Source organism: Suricata suricatta, chromosome 14 (assembly GCF_006229205.1).
Source record: "Suricata suricatta isolate VVHF042 chromosome 14, meerkat_22Aug2017_6uvM2_HiC, whole genome shotgun sequence".
NCBI lineage: Eukaryota > Metazoa > Chordata > Mammalia > Carnivora > Herpestidae > Suricata > Suricata suricatta.
In genome coordinates, this window is record NC_043713.1 from 83,952,002 (window position 1) to 83,969,673 (window position 17,672).

General features: G+C 52.5%; 1 protein-coding gene across 1 annotated transcript in view; it reads left to right on the forward strand.

Moving 5' to 3' along the window:
* Nucleotides 1-17,506, forward strand: part of ATP6V0A2 (ATPase H+ transporting V0 subunit a2) — a 66,651-nt gene extending 49,145 nt beyond the window's left edge. Inside the window, exons 27-39 of the mRNA XM_029921628.1 lie at nt 312-405; nt 939-1,151; nt 5,363-5,513; nt 5,732-5,868; nt 6,095-6,282; nt 6,381-6,471; nt 8,696-8,814; nt 9,672-9,882; nt 12,013-12,132; nt 13,344-13,463; nt 15,252-15,369; nt 15,762-15,933; nt 16,451-17,506. Of these exons, the coding sequence (XP_029777488.1) occupies nt 312-405; nt 939-1,151; nt 5,363-5,513; nt 5,732-5,868; nt 6,095-6,282; nt 6,381-6,471; nt 8,696-8,814; nt 9,672-9,882; nt 12,013-12,132; nt 13,344-13,463; nt 15,252-15,369; nt 15,762-15,933; nt 16,451-16,550 (1,834 nt within the window). The 3' untranslated portion in view covers nt 16,551-17,506. The remainder of the gene's footprint in view (nt 1-311; nt 406-938; nt 1,152-5,362; nt 5,514-5,731; nt 5,869-6,094; nt 6,283-6,380; nt 6,472-8,695; nt 8,815-9,671; nt 9,883-12,012; nt 12,133-13,343; nt 13,464-15,251; nt 15,370-15,761; nt 15,934-16,450) is intronic.
* Nucleotides 17,507-17,672: the final 166 nt, after the last annotated feature.

Genomic DNA, 17,672 nt, shown 5'->3' on the forward strand with positions numbered 1-17,672 from the left:
GTAACCGTCGGGGGGGATTTCAGAAAGTTGGAACAGGGAGCGGAGCTCCAGGAATGCTCGGGGGCAGGAAGGGAGCAGGGACCAGAGAGAGAGTGCGCTAACTGGGTTGGATCCTGCAGACGTTTGTCGAGTGTCTGCGTGTCAAGGCCCCAGCAGAGGCGGCTGCCTGCGTCTGCAGCTTTTCCTCCTGGGCGCCTGCTTTTATTGCACTTTGGAGGGCGAGGCGCCCGCGTGGTGCGCTGCACTCGGTTCTGGTGTTGTCGCCCCTTCTGGTCCCGACGGGCGTGAGACCGTTGCGTTCTGTCTCCTAGTTACCACTGCCACGTTTACCCCTACCCGAATACAGCGGAGGAGCGGAAGGAGATTCAGGAGGGGCTCAATACCCGGATTCAGGATCTCTACACTGTGAGTACACTGGAGACTCTTGCCTCCAAAGTAAAACCCGGACGCTTTTGGTTGTGGACAAATCCAGATGTTTCTGGGAGATTGGAAGGTGACTCAGCTCGCTCCTCTTCGTGGAAGTTTTATTTGAGCCACCTGTGGGATGTCGAGGCGGTGATGGCGGAACGTTAGAGAAGGCCCTCCGGTCACCCCGGGGGACAGGCTGGCCTTTTGCCTTCACCACGTCAGTTACTATTCCTCCTTGCATCTGCCAGGGCGCTGGGCGCCAAGACTGGACTCCGCCCACTTAAGCAAAAGGGGGTTTCAGGCCCGAATGTGACGGGTGGGGTTGGGGACTCTCGCTGGGAACGGGGAGGCGGGACCTCTGTGGGCCGAGCCAGGCTGCCGTGCTGGCTCCCAGATGGCAGCGCCCACCGCTGCCTGGGCCCTGGGCGCCGTGTCCGGGGAGGCTCCCAGGGGCGGGAGGAGACGGAACGAGCCCGGGAGGGGCCGCTGCCGGGACAGGAGCTGGGAGAGGCGTGGTTGTCCCCTCGCAGGTGCTCCACAAAACCGAGGACTACTTGAGGCAAGTGCTGTGTAAGGCCGCCGAGTCCGTCTACAGCCACGTCGTCCAGGTGAAGAAGATGAAAGCCATTTACCACATGCTGAACATGTGCAGCTTCGACGTGACCAACAAGTGCCTCATCGCCGAGGTCTGGTGCCCCGAGGCCGACCTGCACGAGCTGCGCCGGGCGCTCGAGGAGGGGTCGGTAAGCGGCCGGCCCCGGGGGGAGGGCGCGGGGCTGCCCCGGGGACGCCGAGAAGGGACGCAGTGTGCCCGGGAGAGGCGGAGGGTCATGTCCTGGACCGAAGCCCCGGAGAGCCCGTCGGCCGAGGGCGTGCGTGTGCGTGCGTGTGTGCGGCTTTCATTGGATCTTCTGGTCACGTGCTTAGAAGTAAACCCTACATATGACAGAAGAGACACAGTGCAGCGCCCCCTCCGCCCCGGTCACCTCGAAGACAAGGGCGGTTTTCTGCTGGGTCTTTGGGGCTTCTTGACCGTGGGTGAGCTCGTACGAACGGGCGTCTTCTCTCACGGAAGGTTGTGTGTCATTCCTTCCGTTTTTTTCACCTAACGGAACCTCCCTCCTTTTTATGCCCTTTACTCCTCTGCTGTGTGGCCGTGCCATGGCCGCGTGGGTGAGCTGGCTCCCCGCTCGGCTAGGTGGTGTGGGCGCCACGTGCCCAGTACCACCGCAGCGTCCGCCGCTGGCCGTGGCGGCTCATAGGCACAGATCTGTCGGAGGACAGATGCCCAGGTGATACGGACGTGCTGGGTCCGTGCTGATGCGTGGTAGCAGCGACTGCATTTCTCTTCATTTGAATGAGCTTGAAAGTCTTTTATCAGGGGCTCCTGGGGGCTCAGTCGGTTAAGCAGCCAACTTTGACTCAAGTCGTGATCTCATGGTTCGGGAGTTTGAGCCCTGTGTTGGGCTCTGTGCTCACAGCTCAGAGCCTGGAGCTGCTTCCGGTTCTGTGTCTCCCTGTCTCTCTGCCCCTCCCCACTCATATTCTCTCTCTCTCAAAAACAAATGAACGTTAAAAAAAAAAGTCTTTTTTTTTTTTTAAGAGTCATTTGAACTTTCCTTTTTTTATGAGCTCTGTGTTCTTTTGCTTTGTCCAATTTCTACTGGGTTGTTGATTTTTTTTCTTGCTAGTTTCTGCTGGCTCTGTGTGACCTGAGAACAGTATTTCCCTGGCTTGTTACTGGTCTTTTGGTGTTTGTTTGGGGGCTCGCTTTGGTCCTGCAGAAGCGTTTGGTTAAACACAGTTGAATTTACCACTTTGCTAGTACGACTTCTGGACTTTGAGGAATAGGCTTCCCCCTCCCGGGCTGCAGGGTCAGTCTCCCGTGTTCCTGTGAGGGGTTGTTTCCTGCAGCAAAGCTCAGTTCTTCATTGGAAGTAATACGTTTACGTATTTCAAGTGACAGCTAAGGAAACCAGTTTCCATATGCGGTTTTTTTGGTTAGTCACGCTGTTTCACCACGTGATTCTTTGATGGCACAAACGGACTTTTACTTTTCTTGGAAGAGGGCTGGCTTTCGTGGACACAACCAGCCAATGGCCGCATTTGCCAGTATTGCCGGAAGCTAGCTGATCACCCTGCGTCCCACGTCCCTGAGGGTTGGCTGCTGGCGAGATGATGCCCGTGGCTGCCGGCGGGAGGGGGTGTGATGGGGGCGTCCCTCGGGCTGCCCCGCGTGCCCTCCGAGTCCTGAGCAGGGGCTGTGGGGCTGCGCTCCCTGCGTCCTCGGAGCAGCGTTCGCCTTCGGGCTTTGGGGTCGGGAGCTCGTTGTTTGGAAGGAAAGTCTTTAGCTAACATTTGTGTTGTTGTTTTCCCTGGGTGTCTGAAGCATGTGATTCCATTTTGTCCTGGCGTGGCGTCGCCAACAAAACAGCCTGATATTAATAGAATTTTCCTTATAAGTCTTGGTAATTTTTTTTTTTGTCTACACACTGAAGGATTTTTCTTTCTTTAGAGACCAATAATTGTACTAGGCTGTGACTTGGTACAGCTGTTCGGGTTGGTGTTCTCAGAGATAAAGTGTCTCTTCATACGTAGTTCACAGAAAAGTTTCAGAAAAGTTCTCCACTGTAGTTTTTAGTATTTGTTCTAACCTCTTGCTCTGGTTTTCTCTTTCAGGACCTGCTGTTAGGTTTAAGTTAAACCTTTTTATCTTCACTGTTCGTCACTTTTTCTGGAATCCTTTTCATCTTTTTTTACTACTACTAGATTTTTAAAAGCGTCCATCCTTTTGCCTGTTTCTCTTGCAGCACTGTTACTATGTGCAAGTTACTAGCAACCTGGAGTTTCTTTTAGTTTTGTCTTGTTTCTGCATGTTTTGTCTTTCATGTCTAATTCTTTCCTGAGTTCTGTTACTTCATTTCAGACTCTTATTCTGATTTGTGGGGCTTTTTCATATCAGGTATTGTTTTTGTAATTTTTTGGCTCACTTTGCAATAGTAAGTTAAATTTTCGTCTCTTTTACGAGTCTGTCTTTCCGGCGTGTTTTCGTTGTTCAGAGGAATGTCGTTCTGCTCAGTTGTTTTTACTGTAACTTTATATAAGGTCTGACGTGCAGCCTTCCTTTGATTGGTCACTTTTAAATGAAATTAGTTTTCTGAAATGTGTTTTAAACATTCAAGGAAATTCTGCATTAGACGTAATACATATTCGTGTGTAAGAATATATACTTTAGATACTAGAGGGAACCCTGTGTTACATATAATGTAAGAACATCATCTATACGTATATTAGTTTTGCAGAATATGTTTAAGACACGCGAAGGCAGGGGCGCCTGGGCGCTCAGTCGGTTAGGCGTCCGACTCTTCGTTCTCAGCTCGGGTCCTGGTCTCACGGTTCCTGGGATTAAGCCCTCATTGGGCTCTGCACTGACAGCGTGGAGTCTGCTTGGGATTCACTCTCTCGTTCTTCCCCTCCCCTGTACTTTCTGTCTGTCTTCTTCTCAAAACACAGAAATAAACTTAAAAAAAAAAGATACTCATGGGACTTCTAAAAGGGGGCAGTTTCAGGATTGCTTCCCTGAGTTCACAGAGTTTTTTTCTTTAATACCCTTGAGCTCCTGGATCCGAGGTTTCTTCTCTCCCTCTTTTGTCTGGGCCGCCTCTTTCCCTATCTCTTTTGTTCTGTCCTGCGCAGTTTGACTTCGATTTTGTTCTCTGGCCTCCTGGCCGTGGCGGCCCGTGGCAGGAGGTGGCCTGGCCGGCCTGGTCTGCGAGCTCGGGGGGCTGGACGGCCGTGGCCCCGCAGACCGCGCTGACGCGGACCCCTCGCCCTCACCCTCCCGGTCCCGGGACCAGAACCCCTCCCAGTCACAGCCGCTTCCTTGGGGCGGCCGCCGTGCTTTCTGTGCGTCCCTGGAAACGCATTCGCTCATCTGGGATGTTCTTCCTCCTCGGGTCTCGTGAGCGCGCCACTCCTGCCCTCGCTGCCTCCGGTCTGGAGGCTGTCACCCTGCAAGGGCTGTGCTCGGGCCGTCCCCACCCATTGGCATTTTGTGGCCTATGGGGACATAGTCTGCTACACGTGTTGCATGTGGGACTCTGGTTGTGCCCTCTGGTTGCCCTGTCCGCGCGGGGGGTTTGGGAGACCCAAAGCTGTGCCGCCGCTTGGAACGTGCCCAGACCCCCTTACCTGCAAGCGCGGTAAGAAATAGAATTTGGCTGGAAAATCTACTTTTCTGGTTTACTGTTACCTGTTTTACTTTTCTTCATTTAAAAAGGTTTGTCTCCCGTTATAAATCAATATATAATGCATTTCTGAAGAATTGTAAATACTGAAGGAAAAAGCGATATAAATGACTTTCCTGTACTAATGTTGACATTTTATTTCATTCTAGTCTATTTTTTTAATTTTATTAGATACTGTAGTTGTCTGCAGATTCCTCTTGAATGTTTAAAAAAATTTTTTTTAATGTTTTATTTATTGAGAGGGAGGCATCATGAGCAGGGGAGGGGCAGAGAGAGAGGGAGACACAGACTCTGAAGCAGCTCCAGGCTCCGAGCTGGCAGCACAGAGCCCGACGCGGGGCTCGAACCCACAAACCGTGAGATCATGACCTGAGCCAAAGTCGGCCACTTGACCAACTGAGCCACCAGGCGCCCCTCCCCGTGAATGTTTTTAAGAGACAAGTATTAAATTTCAGCTTTACGGTCGTGACTCTGAGACCGCATTACCCGCCCGTCCCGGTCATGCCCAGCCCCTCTGTCCTCTATGCCACCCTTGCGGCCCGGCCACCATACTCTTCCGCGGGTCCGCGGGACCACAGCCCCCTGGCGCCGCCCCCGACTCCTGCTGTCACCCCCGCCATGCGTGAGCCTCCGGGGCGGTCCGAGCCGGTGGTCATGGGATGGGCCCTCGAATGCTTATCTTCCCTTCCTTTCTTTGTACCTGAAAGAGAGAGAGCGGGGCCGCCCTCCCCTCGTTCATGAACACGATCCCGACAAAAGAAACCCCCCCGACGCTCATCCGCACCAACAAGTTCACCGAGGGCTTCCAGAACATTGTGGACGCCTACGGAGTCGGGAGCTACAGGGAAGTGAACCCAGGTGGGGAGTGTGGCCTTGTCCTCCTGCCTCGGGCGCCGCTGCCGCCGCTGTGACAGGCGTGGGGGAGTGGGCTCCCTGCTTCTGTTGTGTCATCCTCCTGAGTGTGAAGGGCTCCTTGTAACCTGCCCGTTCTCTCGTGAGAGTTCTGGAGGAGGTCGGGTGCTGGAATTAACTAGGATTTCCCGCCTCCGGTGAGTCAGGCGCCTTCTCTCCCGCAGCTCTCTTCACCATCATCACCTTCCCCTTTCTGTTCGCCGTCATGTTCGGAGACTTCGGACACGGCTTCGTGATGTTCCTGTTTGCCCTCTTGCTCGTGTTGAACGAAAACCACCCCAGATTAAATCAGTCACAAGAGGTAAGACCAGAAACACTCCAGCTCCTTCCGTCTGGCGGGGCGTTAGCGGGGATGGTCTTAAACGTCAGTTTTGGGCAGTGAGCGTCACTGGGGGACGGAGCCATCAGGGGTGCGGGCCTGTGGCCTCTGTGACGGGGACGTCCCCCACAGCAGCCCTCTGCGAAGCCCCCCTGAGCAGCCCAGGCCCGTGGGGTCCCGCTCTGCTCACGTGCTCTGCTCCTCACAGATCATGCGCATGTTTTTCAACGGCCGGTACATCCTCCTGCTGATGGGGCTGTTCTCCGTGTACACGGGCCTCGTCTACAACGACTGCTTCTCAAAGTCGGTCAACCTGTTCGGCTCTGGGTGGAGCGTGGCGGCCATGTACAGCTCCCGCCACAGCCCGGCGGAGCAGGGGAGGATGGCGCTCTGGAAGTAAGTGTGTCCCGGCCGTGGCTTAGGTAGGACCGCGCGTCCCCGAGGTTCCTCTGGCCTCCGCTTGGCCAGCCGGCTCACTCTGCCTTTTGTTCCAGCGACAGCATCGTCCGGCACAACAGGGTTCTGCAGCTGGACCCAAGCGTTCCTGGGGTGTTCCAAGGCCCGTATCCTCTCGGCATCGATCCCGTGAGTGCCCTCGCTCCTCGCCGTGCCCTCGGCGTCCTCTGTGGGGCCGCTTGGCTTTAAGTGTCCGAGTGCTTCCTAAGAGCGTGCCCGGGCTGCACGCGGTGGGGAAGGTGCCCCGGGGGCTTCTGCCAGGGCGGCCGTGGCCCAGGTGAGCCCCAGTGAGGCTGGCGTAGAGATGAGGCTGAGCCGTCTGTCTGGGAAGCTGGGCTCAGCCCCCGCATGGCAGGAGTCCAGCGAGGGGGTGGGGGTGCACTGTCAGGGCTCCTGACCTTGAGGGAGAGATGACACTTCAGGAGCCTTTAAGTGGAGGCCGCTTCCTCCATTTCTTCTTCGTATGCGGGAATTATTTTCTTACCCTGTGATCTAGAAAGAAAGAATACAGAATTTTAGAGCTGAAAGGGAGCCTAAGGTTATTGGGGTGCTTATTGAGGTAGTTATTTGAAATAGGAAGTGTTCGGAGAAGAGAGAGAAAGACGCAGCTGCAGGGGCCGGGACTGCCATCCCTCACCCCATGCCCCACGGGGCTCCGCGGGCAGGCCTCACCGGGCTCCCTCCAGCGCCCCCCTCACGCTCCCGCCAGGCCCCCCCAGGCCCCTGCACGCTCCTGCCAAATCCTGCCAGGCCCCCATCAGGCTCCCCCAGCCTCCCCCATGCCCCCTCCAGGTCCCCCCAGGCCCCCCCAGACCCACCAGGCCCCACCAGGTCCCCAGGCCCTCAGCAGGCTCCTGCCGGGCTGAAGGACTGTTTCCCTGGACGGTTGGCCGTCTTTCGGGAGAATCTCACCCTGGAAAGAGGGGCTTGGAAACCTACTCAAAGTTGGTCTGGGGGCATGAGCTCTAATTGTGCCCCGAAATGAAGAAACTGAAGAGGAGGGTCCAGCGCGCCTTCACCGGAGCGCTCCAAGCCCGTGCCCCCTCGCGGGGCTGTTCGCTCTCAGCTCGAAATGTCCTGTGTATAATTCAACGTTGTTGCTTTACGTCTTCATGTAGCTGGAAACTTGAAGAAGCTTTCATAACAGTATCTTCAAGGCACAGCATTTTGGAGCCAGATTTCTAGTAATGTGTGCTCTTGCTCTGAGGAGAGAAACGTTTCTGAATAAGCGCTCCAAGGAGGAAAGTTCAGGGGGAGGAGGAGACTGGGGCACGGCACTGCCTCTTTTCGCTCTAATTTAATTTTGAAAATTGGCACCACATTCATCTGGTTCAAAAATAGATCCATGTGCATTTGCCAGGTGCAGCTCCTCGGAGGTCTCCTCTGCTCGGTCCTTGGTTCCTCAGTTTCCCCTGACCCGGGAACTGCTGGAGGCAGTTTCTAGTTAGTGTCTCCTGCCAAGTTTCGTTATGAACATCCAAATATATCTTCTTATTCTCCCCTTTTTTTGTCTAAAAGATCATGCTGTACCCGGTCGCTGTAGGCTTAGTGATCAAAGATAGACTTACCATGTCGTTGGCGGAGTGTGGGGCTGTGGCTGGCTTCCCTCCGCTCCCGCCCCCGCGTCCCCGGGGAGGCCGCCGGCAGTGGACTTCTCCCAGGGGGACAGGCTGTCAAGCTGAAGTCAGCCTCAATACCTCTTTCTAAAATCTTCTCACTTAAGAAGAACAAACAGGCCCTGTTCCCCTTTTCCTAATCCCCCTAAGTGAGGGACTGTAGAAAATTTTCAGAGAGAGAGGCACTGGGGACCTGGAGGGGCTGGTCAGGGAGCCCCGGGGCTTTGGCCCGGGTGCCCTGGGTTTTACCAGCACTCATGCTTCCTCCCTTCCTTCCTGTTAAACTTGATTATCAGTCACGCGCACAAGGATGTGTAAAACCTGTCTGTGAAGTTCTAACACACATAGTTGTACGGCCCCCGCCCAGGGTGAGCTACCCCCGGACCGGGAACGCGCCCCTAGGGGCACCGGCTGTCCCGAGAGGGGACTGGCCGCTCCCCTGACTCCGTGGGACACATTCCCCGCTCTTCCTCTCAGAACTGCTCACAGGCCGCATCCCTAAACACGGTGTGGTTTCGCTTGGCAGCCTTGTAATTTCACATTAGAGACGGGATTGTTGGTTAACAGTCTGGTCCTGGCTTTAGGAAATCATGGCTCTCAGATCACAGGAGTCGAGGAGAAAGTCTGAATGCTGCTTTCTTCCTAAAGCTAGAGCCGCCTTCAGATGCCCGATGTCACCTGTCTGTCTTGAAGCAGCTGAAGGAAGTTAAAGATGTCTTGTTTTGTTTTGTCTTCAGATTTGGAACTTGGCCACAAATCGCCTCACTTTCCTAAACTCTTTCAAAATGAAAATGTCTGTGATTTTAGGAATTATTCACATGACCTTTGGAGTCATTCTGGGAATATTTAACCACTTGTAAGTACAGATGTAAAAAATTTTTTTGGAATATTTATCTTTGTGAGAGAGAGACAGAGTGCAAGCGGGGAAGGGGCAGAGAGAGAGGGAGACACAGAATCCGAAGCAGGCTCCAGGCTCTGAGCTGTCAGCACAGAGCCCGACGCGGGGCTCGAACCCACAAACAGTGAGATCATGACCTGAGCCGAAGTCGGATGCCCAACCGATGACACCCTGGCGCCCCCAGATTTCTTTTTTAAGTAGTATTTATGAGCCAAGTTTGGTATTCTTAACCTGGGCTTCTTGAGGGTGGACCGCATGGGCCTTGAAGGCAGCCAGTGTGCTGGAATGGAGTGTTTCGTTCTCCTGTGATTACACAGGGCTTGGACCTTGCAGGGACACATTTATGTAGCAGCTGTTTATTGAGCAGAGAGGACACGCCGGGCGCTGTTCTAGGCTCCAGGGGCTGAGTGGCGCTGAAGACGGGTTTTGCTCGCATGGAGTTTTCCATTCGAGGGAGGGCGGCGTGCGGCATGTATGTTCAGATTTGTTTCCAGAAGTAATTTTTGTCCTGCTCTTGTTTTCATTATAAGTTAGACAGTTTTTGCTCCTTTCCTAGAGCCAGCATATCAAGAGGACGAGGCTGCGTCTCGTTCCTCTAACTGGATGTAGTAGCGAAGCCCTCGCGTTTTCACTGTGCTCACGTCCGTCGTCTTCATGGACGGATCTGAATCAGTACTATGAGTTCTAGGACAAAGGATGTCCTGGCGGGAGAGGCCTCGTCACAAAGAATTTAAGAGCAGTTTTCTCTTCATTCTTTATCTCAGTCCAGGCTCATGGTTGGATCGATTCCTTTTTTGTTTTGTTTTTTCCCCTAGGCATTTCCGGAAGAACTTCAACATTTATTTGGTTTCCATCCCGGAACTTCTCTTCATGCTGTGCATCTTTGGATACCTTATATTTATGATCGTCTATAAGTGGCTGGTTTATTCAGCAGAAACCTCCAGAGTCGCCCCCAGTATTCTGATTGAATTTATCAACATGTTTTTATTCCCGGCCAGTGAGGCAAATGGTCTCTACTCAGGGCAGGTGGGTCACGTTCTTCCCCACCCCTGTGAGCTCACGGGAAGCCCTCTTCAGGGCCGCCTTTCTGTCGTAAACAGCAGATGACTGGAGGTGCTCTCCGCAGGACCCCTGGGCCCGGAGGGGCTTTCCGGTGTCTTCTTACATGTTGTCACAGGTTCTGTCACCCTGAACACTGTGCTGGGGGCTGGGAAACTCCACTCAGTAAAACTCTGGGAAAGAAAGTGCGTGTGCTGGAAGGCTTCTGAGGACTGGCAGATCCCGCCCACCCCAGCCCATCTGTTTTCTAGTTGCTTGAAATCAATCTGACTAAGTCAGGGCACCCAGAACCGGCATCTGGACCCCACAGCACGTCGGCCCTCCCCCAAACTGGCTTTTCTAGAATGTGCGTTTGCGTAACGCCCGCTGCATCCACGGTGGCAGGATGTGGGTTCAGGGGTAACTGCCCTGCTTGCAATCCTAGTTCTGTCACTGCTGTGTACTGGAGCTCTGAACACATAACTGGACTCCTCCATGCCTTAGTTTTCTCATCTGTAAAATGGGAATAAAAACAGGACCCAGTTTGTAGCACAGAGTTAATACGTACCTGGCACCTACGGGTGCTCAGTAAACGTGAGCTTGTGTTGTGACTAGGTTGAGGCTCCCTGTGCGGTGTCATGTCGCAGTCCCCCCAGAAGGACGCAGCTGTGAGACCTTGCGTGTCGTGTTCAGAGCGTCTGTGAGATCTTCTCAGTCAGCACTGTCCTCACCTGTGGTCCCCTGAGCTATAGGGTGTTTTTGTTTGTTTAATTTTGTTGACCCTGCAAATGGGGCACTTAGTTGTCTTTTCCGCATTCCATGGACAACTACGTTAACTATACGTCCGATTTGAAGCTCAGCTCCTAGAACCGTGGGCTTCGTTGTGAGCTGCACACGTACGTCCTTCTTGAACCATTTGAGTTTCAACGGTTATTTATGTTTCCCGTTTGAGATTTTTAAATTAGATTTCATGGTTATTTTGTTGAGCTCTGTAGGATGACACAGATGATGAGAGAAAGACATAAAAGGAAGTTCAGCGGCCCTCAGGTGCCGTGGTCAGAAAGCCCAGTGCAGGGAGCTGCCTTTGTTGAACATGCCCGCGTGCCGGGCAGGTGCTCTCGTGGTCATTCTTTCTCAGCTCACAAGCCCTCGAGGTCGGTGCTGTCACCCCAGTGGCGCAGGGCGGGCCTGGTTGCTCAGCTGCCCAGATCTTACCCCGGCCTGCTTGACCACACAGCTCACGACTTCTGCTCGGACTCTGCCCTCGGCTGCCACTTTGCTCAGCATTTCGGGGCGGGGTGGCGGCGGTTTGTGTTGGTGGTGGGGTGCGAGATGCTAACGCACGCCTGCCGCTGGCTCATACGCGCGTGGTGCACGCGGCTCAGGGTGTGCGTGTGACGTGGGGTGGCCGCGGAGGAAGGATCGGCGGGGGCGTGCGAACACGCTTTGCTCTCGATTTCCTTTTAGGTAATAGTACATATCCCTACTTAAAAAAAATGTTTATTTATTTTAGAGAAAGAGTGAGCGAGAGAGCATGAGCAGGGGAGGGGCGGACAGAGAGGGAGACAGAGAATCCCAAACACAGAGCCTGACACAGGGCTTGAACTCCCCAACTATGAGATCGTGACCTGAGCCGAGATCAGGAGTTAGCCGCTCAACCGACGGAGCCACCCAGGCGCCCTTAAATATCCCTAGTTTTGAAGAAAAAGTTGTTAGGTTTGTTGTGAATGATTTTTAGTATTTTTCTTGTGTAGAAGTGAATCTACTTACTCCCTACTCAGGTCCCTCAAGTAATCTTTATAATGTTAAAAAAAAAAAAGAATATAAAAAAATGTCTAGCCTGTGTTTGTATTCGCCCTCTTTCAGTGTTTTCAGGAAGTGACGAGCTGGGGTTTGACTCTGTCTAGAATGTTCTGAGGCATTCCTAACTGATCTGGGATCTGGACAAGGTGTTGTTTGGCCGCTCTGTCGGCCAGAATTCAGCTATGAGTTGAGGAAGAGACCGGCCGGCCGACGCCCTGGGCTCGCACCCACCTTGGCCGTGTTTCCGCGGCCCGCGCACCAGCCGGCCGGCCCCTTGTCCTTGCGTTTTAACGGGCCCCCTCTTCTGTGCGACAGGGGCACGTGCAGAGGCTGCTGCTGGCTGTCACGGCGCTGGCCGTGCCCGTCCTCTTCCTGGGGAAGCCGCTCTTCCTGCTGTGGCTGCACAACGGGCGCGGCTGCTTGGGCGTGAGCCGGGTGAGTGCGGGGCGGACGCGGGGTCGGAGGGGTGTGGACGCAGGGGGTGTGGACGCGGGGTCGGCGGCAGTGGTGGACAGAGACCTAAAGAAGACACCTTTCAGAGGGTCGCAGGCTCTTGACGGAAAGACCGGGCTTCCTTTATTCGGAAGCTCCGTGTGGCCTGCTCCGCTGCAGAGCCTGCAGGCCGTGCAGGGATGAGCCAGGCCTGCGGGGGGCGGGGGGGGGACCCCAGTCCTGCCGCACTGCTGTCATCAGCAAGGCGCTTTTTGTTCCTTCTTGCTGCTTGCTTTTTTTTCCTTAGAGTGTTCTTTAGTGTAAATAATACAACAATTATAGGAAACGTGGAACATGCCGAAATAGCGCCCTATTCCATCATGTGCTTCTAACCAGGGCTACCATTTTCTTAAGTTTCTTCCTATACTGTGCTCCTGGGTGTCCACCTTCTCATTTTATTTTTTTAGAAAGAATTGTGACAATATACTGTCACCTCCATCCATCTCCAGAGCTTTTTCATCCTCCCGAAGAGAGAGACTGTCCCCACGAAACCCTGACTTCTGTCTCTCCTCCCGCAGCCTCTCAAAACCGCCATCTACTTGTGTTGTTATGGGGTTGACGACTCTAGCACCTCTCTTCGTGGAATCACACAGTATTTGTCCTTCTGTGACTGGCTTATTTCACTGAGCATGATGGCCTTAGGGTTCCTCCGGATTGTAGCAGAATTCCTTCTTTTTTAAGGCTCAGTAATATTCCATTGCATTGGCCAGATCACATTTTGCTTATCAGTTCATCATCCATCAGCGGATACTTGAGTTGTCCCTACCTTTCAGTTACTGTGAACAATGTTGCTATCAGCATGCTGTATAAAAATCTTCCCGAGTCCTTTTAGGGTTTGGGTATGTACCCGGGAATGGAATTGTTTGATCACATTCTGTGTCTGATCTTGTGAGGCCCCACCACGCTGCTCTCCACAGTGGCTGCGCCATTTTACATTCCTGCCAACAGGACACAAAGGGCTCTAGTCCATACTTGTTATTGTTACTTTTTTAGATAATAGCCGTCCTGACAGGTATGAGGCTGTCATTCTCATACACAGCTTTGTTACTCTCGAAGGGCTGAATCATTAAGAGAAATGGAAGGGCTCGGACTTTGGGTTGGTCGGGTCCTTGCGATTTTAAAGGCAATGACTCTGTTCTTCTGGTCGTTGTTAGAGTGGTTACACGCTCGTAAGGAAAGACAGCGAGGAAGAGGTTTCTCTGCTGGGGAGCCAGGACGTAGAAGAGGGAAATAACCGAACAGACGACGGATATAGAGAAGTGATGTGTGACGAGGTAACCTTCTCTGCTACTGTCGGTAACACACGATGAGCAGGCTCTCGGGGCGCCCGGCCGGCTCGGTCGGTGGGGTGTGCGACCCTTGACCTTGAGGTCATGAGTCCAGGCCCCATGTTGGGCATAGAGTGTACTTAAAAAAGCAAAAAAAACAAACAACAACAAAAAACCCCCAGACTCAAAACACCTGTTTCCCAAATGCTGTTTTGATCATCTGTTGGTCATCAGGGTTTTGGCTTTTGCCATTTTGTTGTTTCAGTTTTACAGTGGCATTTATGGTGTTGATATTGTTCCCTGTCACATTAAGTGACTTAAGGTGCCATGAGCTTTGCTTTCCGAAGATTCTCATCTTGGTCAGAACTTCGTGGTTGTAAGAAGGAGCCCTGATTTACTCCAGCTTCACCGGGAAGCTTCTGGCTCACACACGACAGGACAGGGGCAGAGTTGGCCTCAGGATGGTTGGTTTCTGGGTCTCCAAGTCCAAGAAGTCTGAGTTGGTTTGTTTTTTTTTTTTTTTTTGCAAGTTTGCTTTATATTCTGAAGCCAGTTGGCCCCACAATTGGGGGACCGTGGCCACAGACAGCCCGAAGCTTATGTTGTTCAGTCTTTCAGCCAGAGAGAAAAGTGCTCTTGGCTGATTGCTAGATTAGGAAGAATCCCCAGGAGTTTGCCTGGCTGGAGTCCCTTGTCATCCGTGTTCTGACATCCACTCTAGTCCACACGGACAGCCAGACCAACAGCCGCTCTAGTCCACACGGACAGCCAGACCACAGACGGGGTCTTCAACAACAGACAATTACTACTAGAAGCCCAAGTTCAGGACGTTGCAGGACTGGGTCCTCCCCGGCCTCCTTCTTGGCTTGTGGGGGCGCTGCCTTGTCCGCGTGTCATCACAGGGCCTTGCCCCCGTGGGCACGCATCGCTTCCTCCAAGAACACCCACCACCCTCATGACCTCTTTTAACCCTAATTATTCCTTAAAAGGGCCCTGCCTCCAAGCACAGTCACATTGGGGGTTAGGCCTTCAGTACATGAGTTTGGAGGGGGTCACAGTTCAGCCCGTGACGGCTGGGGCTGGGGTATGGGGTGCATGGTGGAAGAAGCAGGTCCCCCCAAAGAAGGGAGGCACAGTCCTGGGCAGACAGAACAGAGCCGTTTCCGCTACTCTGCCCTGCTTTAGTTTCTTGGAAACTTTATTGGGCCATCCTATAAGGACCATACAGAATTTCTTACAGTTAACATTTTGTAATTATGTAATTTTGTGTTTTAATTTAGGATGATTTATAGGATCATAAAAAACAGAAAGCAGAACTGGAAAGAGCATTAGCGTCCTCTTTCCCAGTGTTGTTACAGCCTTGTCACTGCCAGGGGCCCTTTTCACGGTCTCCCCACGTTGGGCCTGCATTATGCATCAGACATGCACCTTGACTCAGTCTTCCAGGCTTGTGGTCGGTCAGTGTCTCTGGTTTCAGTGGGCACTCTGTGGTTGCTGAGACCAGCCCCAGAGTCACATTGGGCAGCCTGAGTGCTGTGACACACGGGAAACTGAGGCCGCGGGGCTGGGGCAGCATGCTGTGTCGGTCACAGAGCTGGTCTGTGGTGGAGCAGTGAGTCGAGCTCAGGTCTTCGAGTCCCTGCTCCTCACGCTCCTGCACGCCCCCGCCCCCCCAGCCTCCCAGAGGCCGGTTCTTTCACGGGGAGCGAGGGACGGGAAGCGGGCAGGCCTGGCGGCTGTGGGCGCGTGCGGGCAGTTCGGTGCCTCTGACACACGTTGTGTGATCTCCCTCAGTTTAATTTCGGAGAGATACTGATGACCCAGGTGATCCATTCCATCGAGTACTGTCTGGGCTGCATCTCCAACACCGCTTCCTACCTGCGGCTCTGGGCTCTCAGCCTGGCCCACGCACGTGAGTGTTTGCTGAGACCTGCGCCTCCCAAACCCTGGGCCGGGCTGCCCCACCGCGCCCCGGGGAGCCCAGAGGGGCACGGTGCGACATGTCACCGTCTTCTAGATCCTGCATGAGCCAGCGTTGTGCAGGGACAGCCCGACGCCAGCTTGCGTCAGGCGCTGTCCTCGGGGGCCGGCGCCTGGCTTCTCGGGCATTGCCGTAGCTTCCCCGTGTTCGATGTGGTCGGGAGCTGGCGAACCCCCCACGAGAGCAGGGTACGCGTTGGTGCCGTAGGCTGTGGAGTATGTTGTGGGTGAGAAGTCAGAAGTGTCCGAGGGAACGCCAGTCCCGCGGGCTGCGCGCAGGGGGCAGCGGACGTGAGCGGAGGGTGACCGCCGCGTGCCCCGCAGAGCTGTCTGACGTGCTGTGGACCATGCTGGTGCGCGTGGGCCTCCGGGTGGACACGGCCTACGGGGTCCTGCTGCTGCTGCCGGTTGTCGCGTTCTTCGCCGTGTTGACGATTTTCATCCTTTTGGTCATGGAAGGCCTTTCTGCATTTCTTCATGCCATACGCCTCCACTGGTGAGTTTGAAATTTAGCTTTGGAAGTGCCATTTAAAAAATACTGAGCCCCTCTCCCCACGTGTACAAATAACCCCACAAAATCCTGGCACTTAATAACTACACGTATTTAATCCTTTGAACTTACTTGGGGTCTGATTACCTCATTGTAAAATGAGATAAAATTCGTACGTATTTTGTAACAGCTTACAGTGTGTGTCAGATTGCTTGTCTGGGTGTGAAGGTACCCAGGTGGGGAGAGAGCTTCTGAATACTCGACCTGTTAGTGTTTCCGTTACACGCCGAGAAGGGTGAACTGGGGCGGGCCGTGTGTGTGTGTGTGTGTGTGTGTGTGTGTGTGTGTGTGTGTGCGTGTCTTACGTTTAAGTAAAAACGTGCGCCACGAGAGCATGTGTGGAGTGAAGCAGCTTCAGCACAAGCGGTTTTGGGTTTTTTTCTTACTTATAAATGTTGTTTCGAGGAACCTGGGAAATTTTATTCACAGTCTTTCATTAATACACGGAAACGTTTTATCTTAGGGTGGAATTTCAGAACAAGTTCTACGTCGGCGCAGGCACCAAGTTCGTCCCTTTCTCCTTCAGACGACTTTCGTCAAAGTTCAGCGATGACGTGGCATGATCGATTGCCGCACCAAACAAGCTTTCAGATTTATGGAGAATTATGTGACAGAACTGCACTTCCGTCAGATTTACGATAGGAAAATCCCGTCTTCATTGATTGCCTTACGATGTAGCCAAATAATTCTGTAAGATATACCTCTTCCTCATGTTAAATATTTTGTAATGCTTATCAGTTTCAGATACACAAATTTCTTTTGGTTTTTATGATGAGCAAATAATAAGTTAATGCTATAAGTTATGTTCAAGTTATTTTTAAAAATAGAGGGTTGGGGGAGAGCAGTGGTTTTGAATGGCTAGTGAGTTGAAAATGATATTAGCTACTTGAGTCCTTTTCAGCTTACTAGAAAAAAAATACAGCATAATTTTGTCACTCAAAGCTGTCAGATAATATTTTCCAACAGCTGAAGTTAAGTCTAGTTTTTTTAAAAAATTTAATGATGGATGAGCAAAAGATCCACATTTATTCTGCTTGATTAAAAGTATGTAAACGTTTTGTATTGTATGTTGTCTAGAACTGCGAGTAGGGGACCGTTTCTACAATTTGTCTTGTTTTAGTAATTGGGGGAAATGGGGTAGGATGACGTACAGCAGGTGGCTCACTCACTTGTGTATTTTCTTCTCCTTGTATGAAACCAATCATGATCGTTGTATGTTGGAATGAAAAACTGTACCCTGAGCCTTAACACCCGGTGTGACTGTCAAAGATAAAGTAGGATGTGATTTGAACTTAGGAACCGACTGAGCTGATGTTACCGATGTTACTGGACCTTCAAGAGGGTTTATACCGAGTGAAGGGAAGGTAAAAAGTAGTATTTTGTATATTTTTATAACAAAATATAAATTACGATATTTTACCATCAGGAGATTGCACCTGTCCTTGGGAACGGTATAATTCTAATTTTTTACTTTCAGACTAATTCTAAATAAAGGTCTGGTAAAGGTATTTAGAGTTAATTTAAGTTTTCAAACACCATTTGAATCAGTTGCAAATTCTCTTTAATTTGAATTCATCGATTCACTTGACATTGAGATTTGAAGTCAGTCCTGCTGAGTATTTTCATCCGTGCAGACAGCCCCTCCTTACGGGTAGTTCCACTTAACGATCTTCGAGTTAACGACG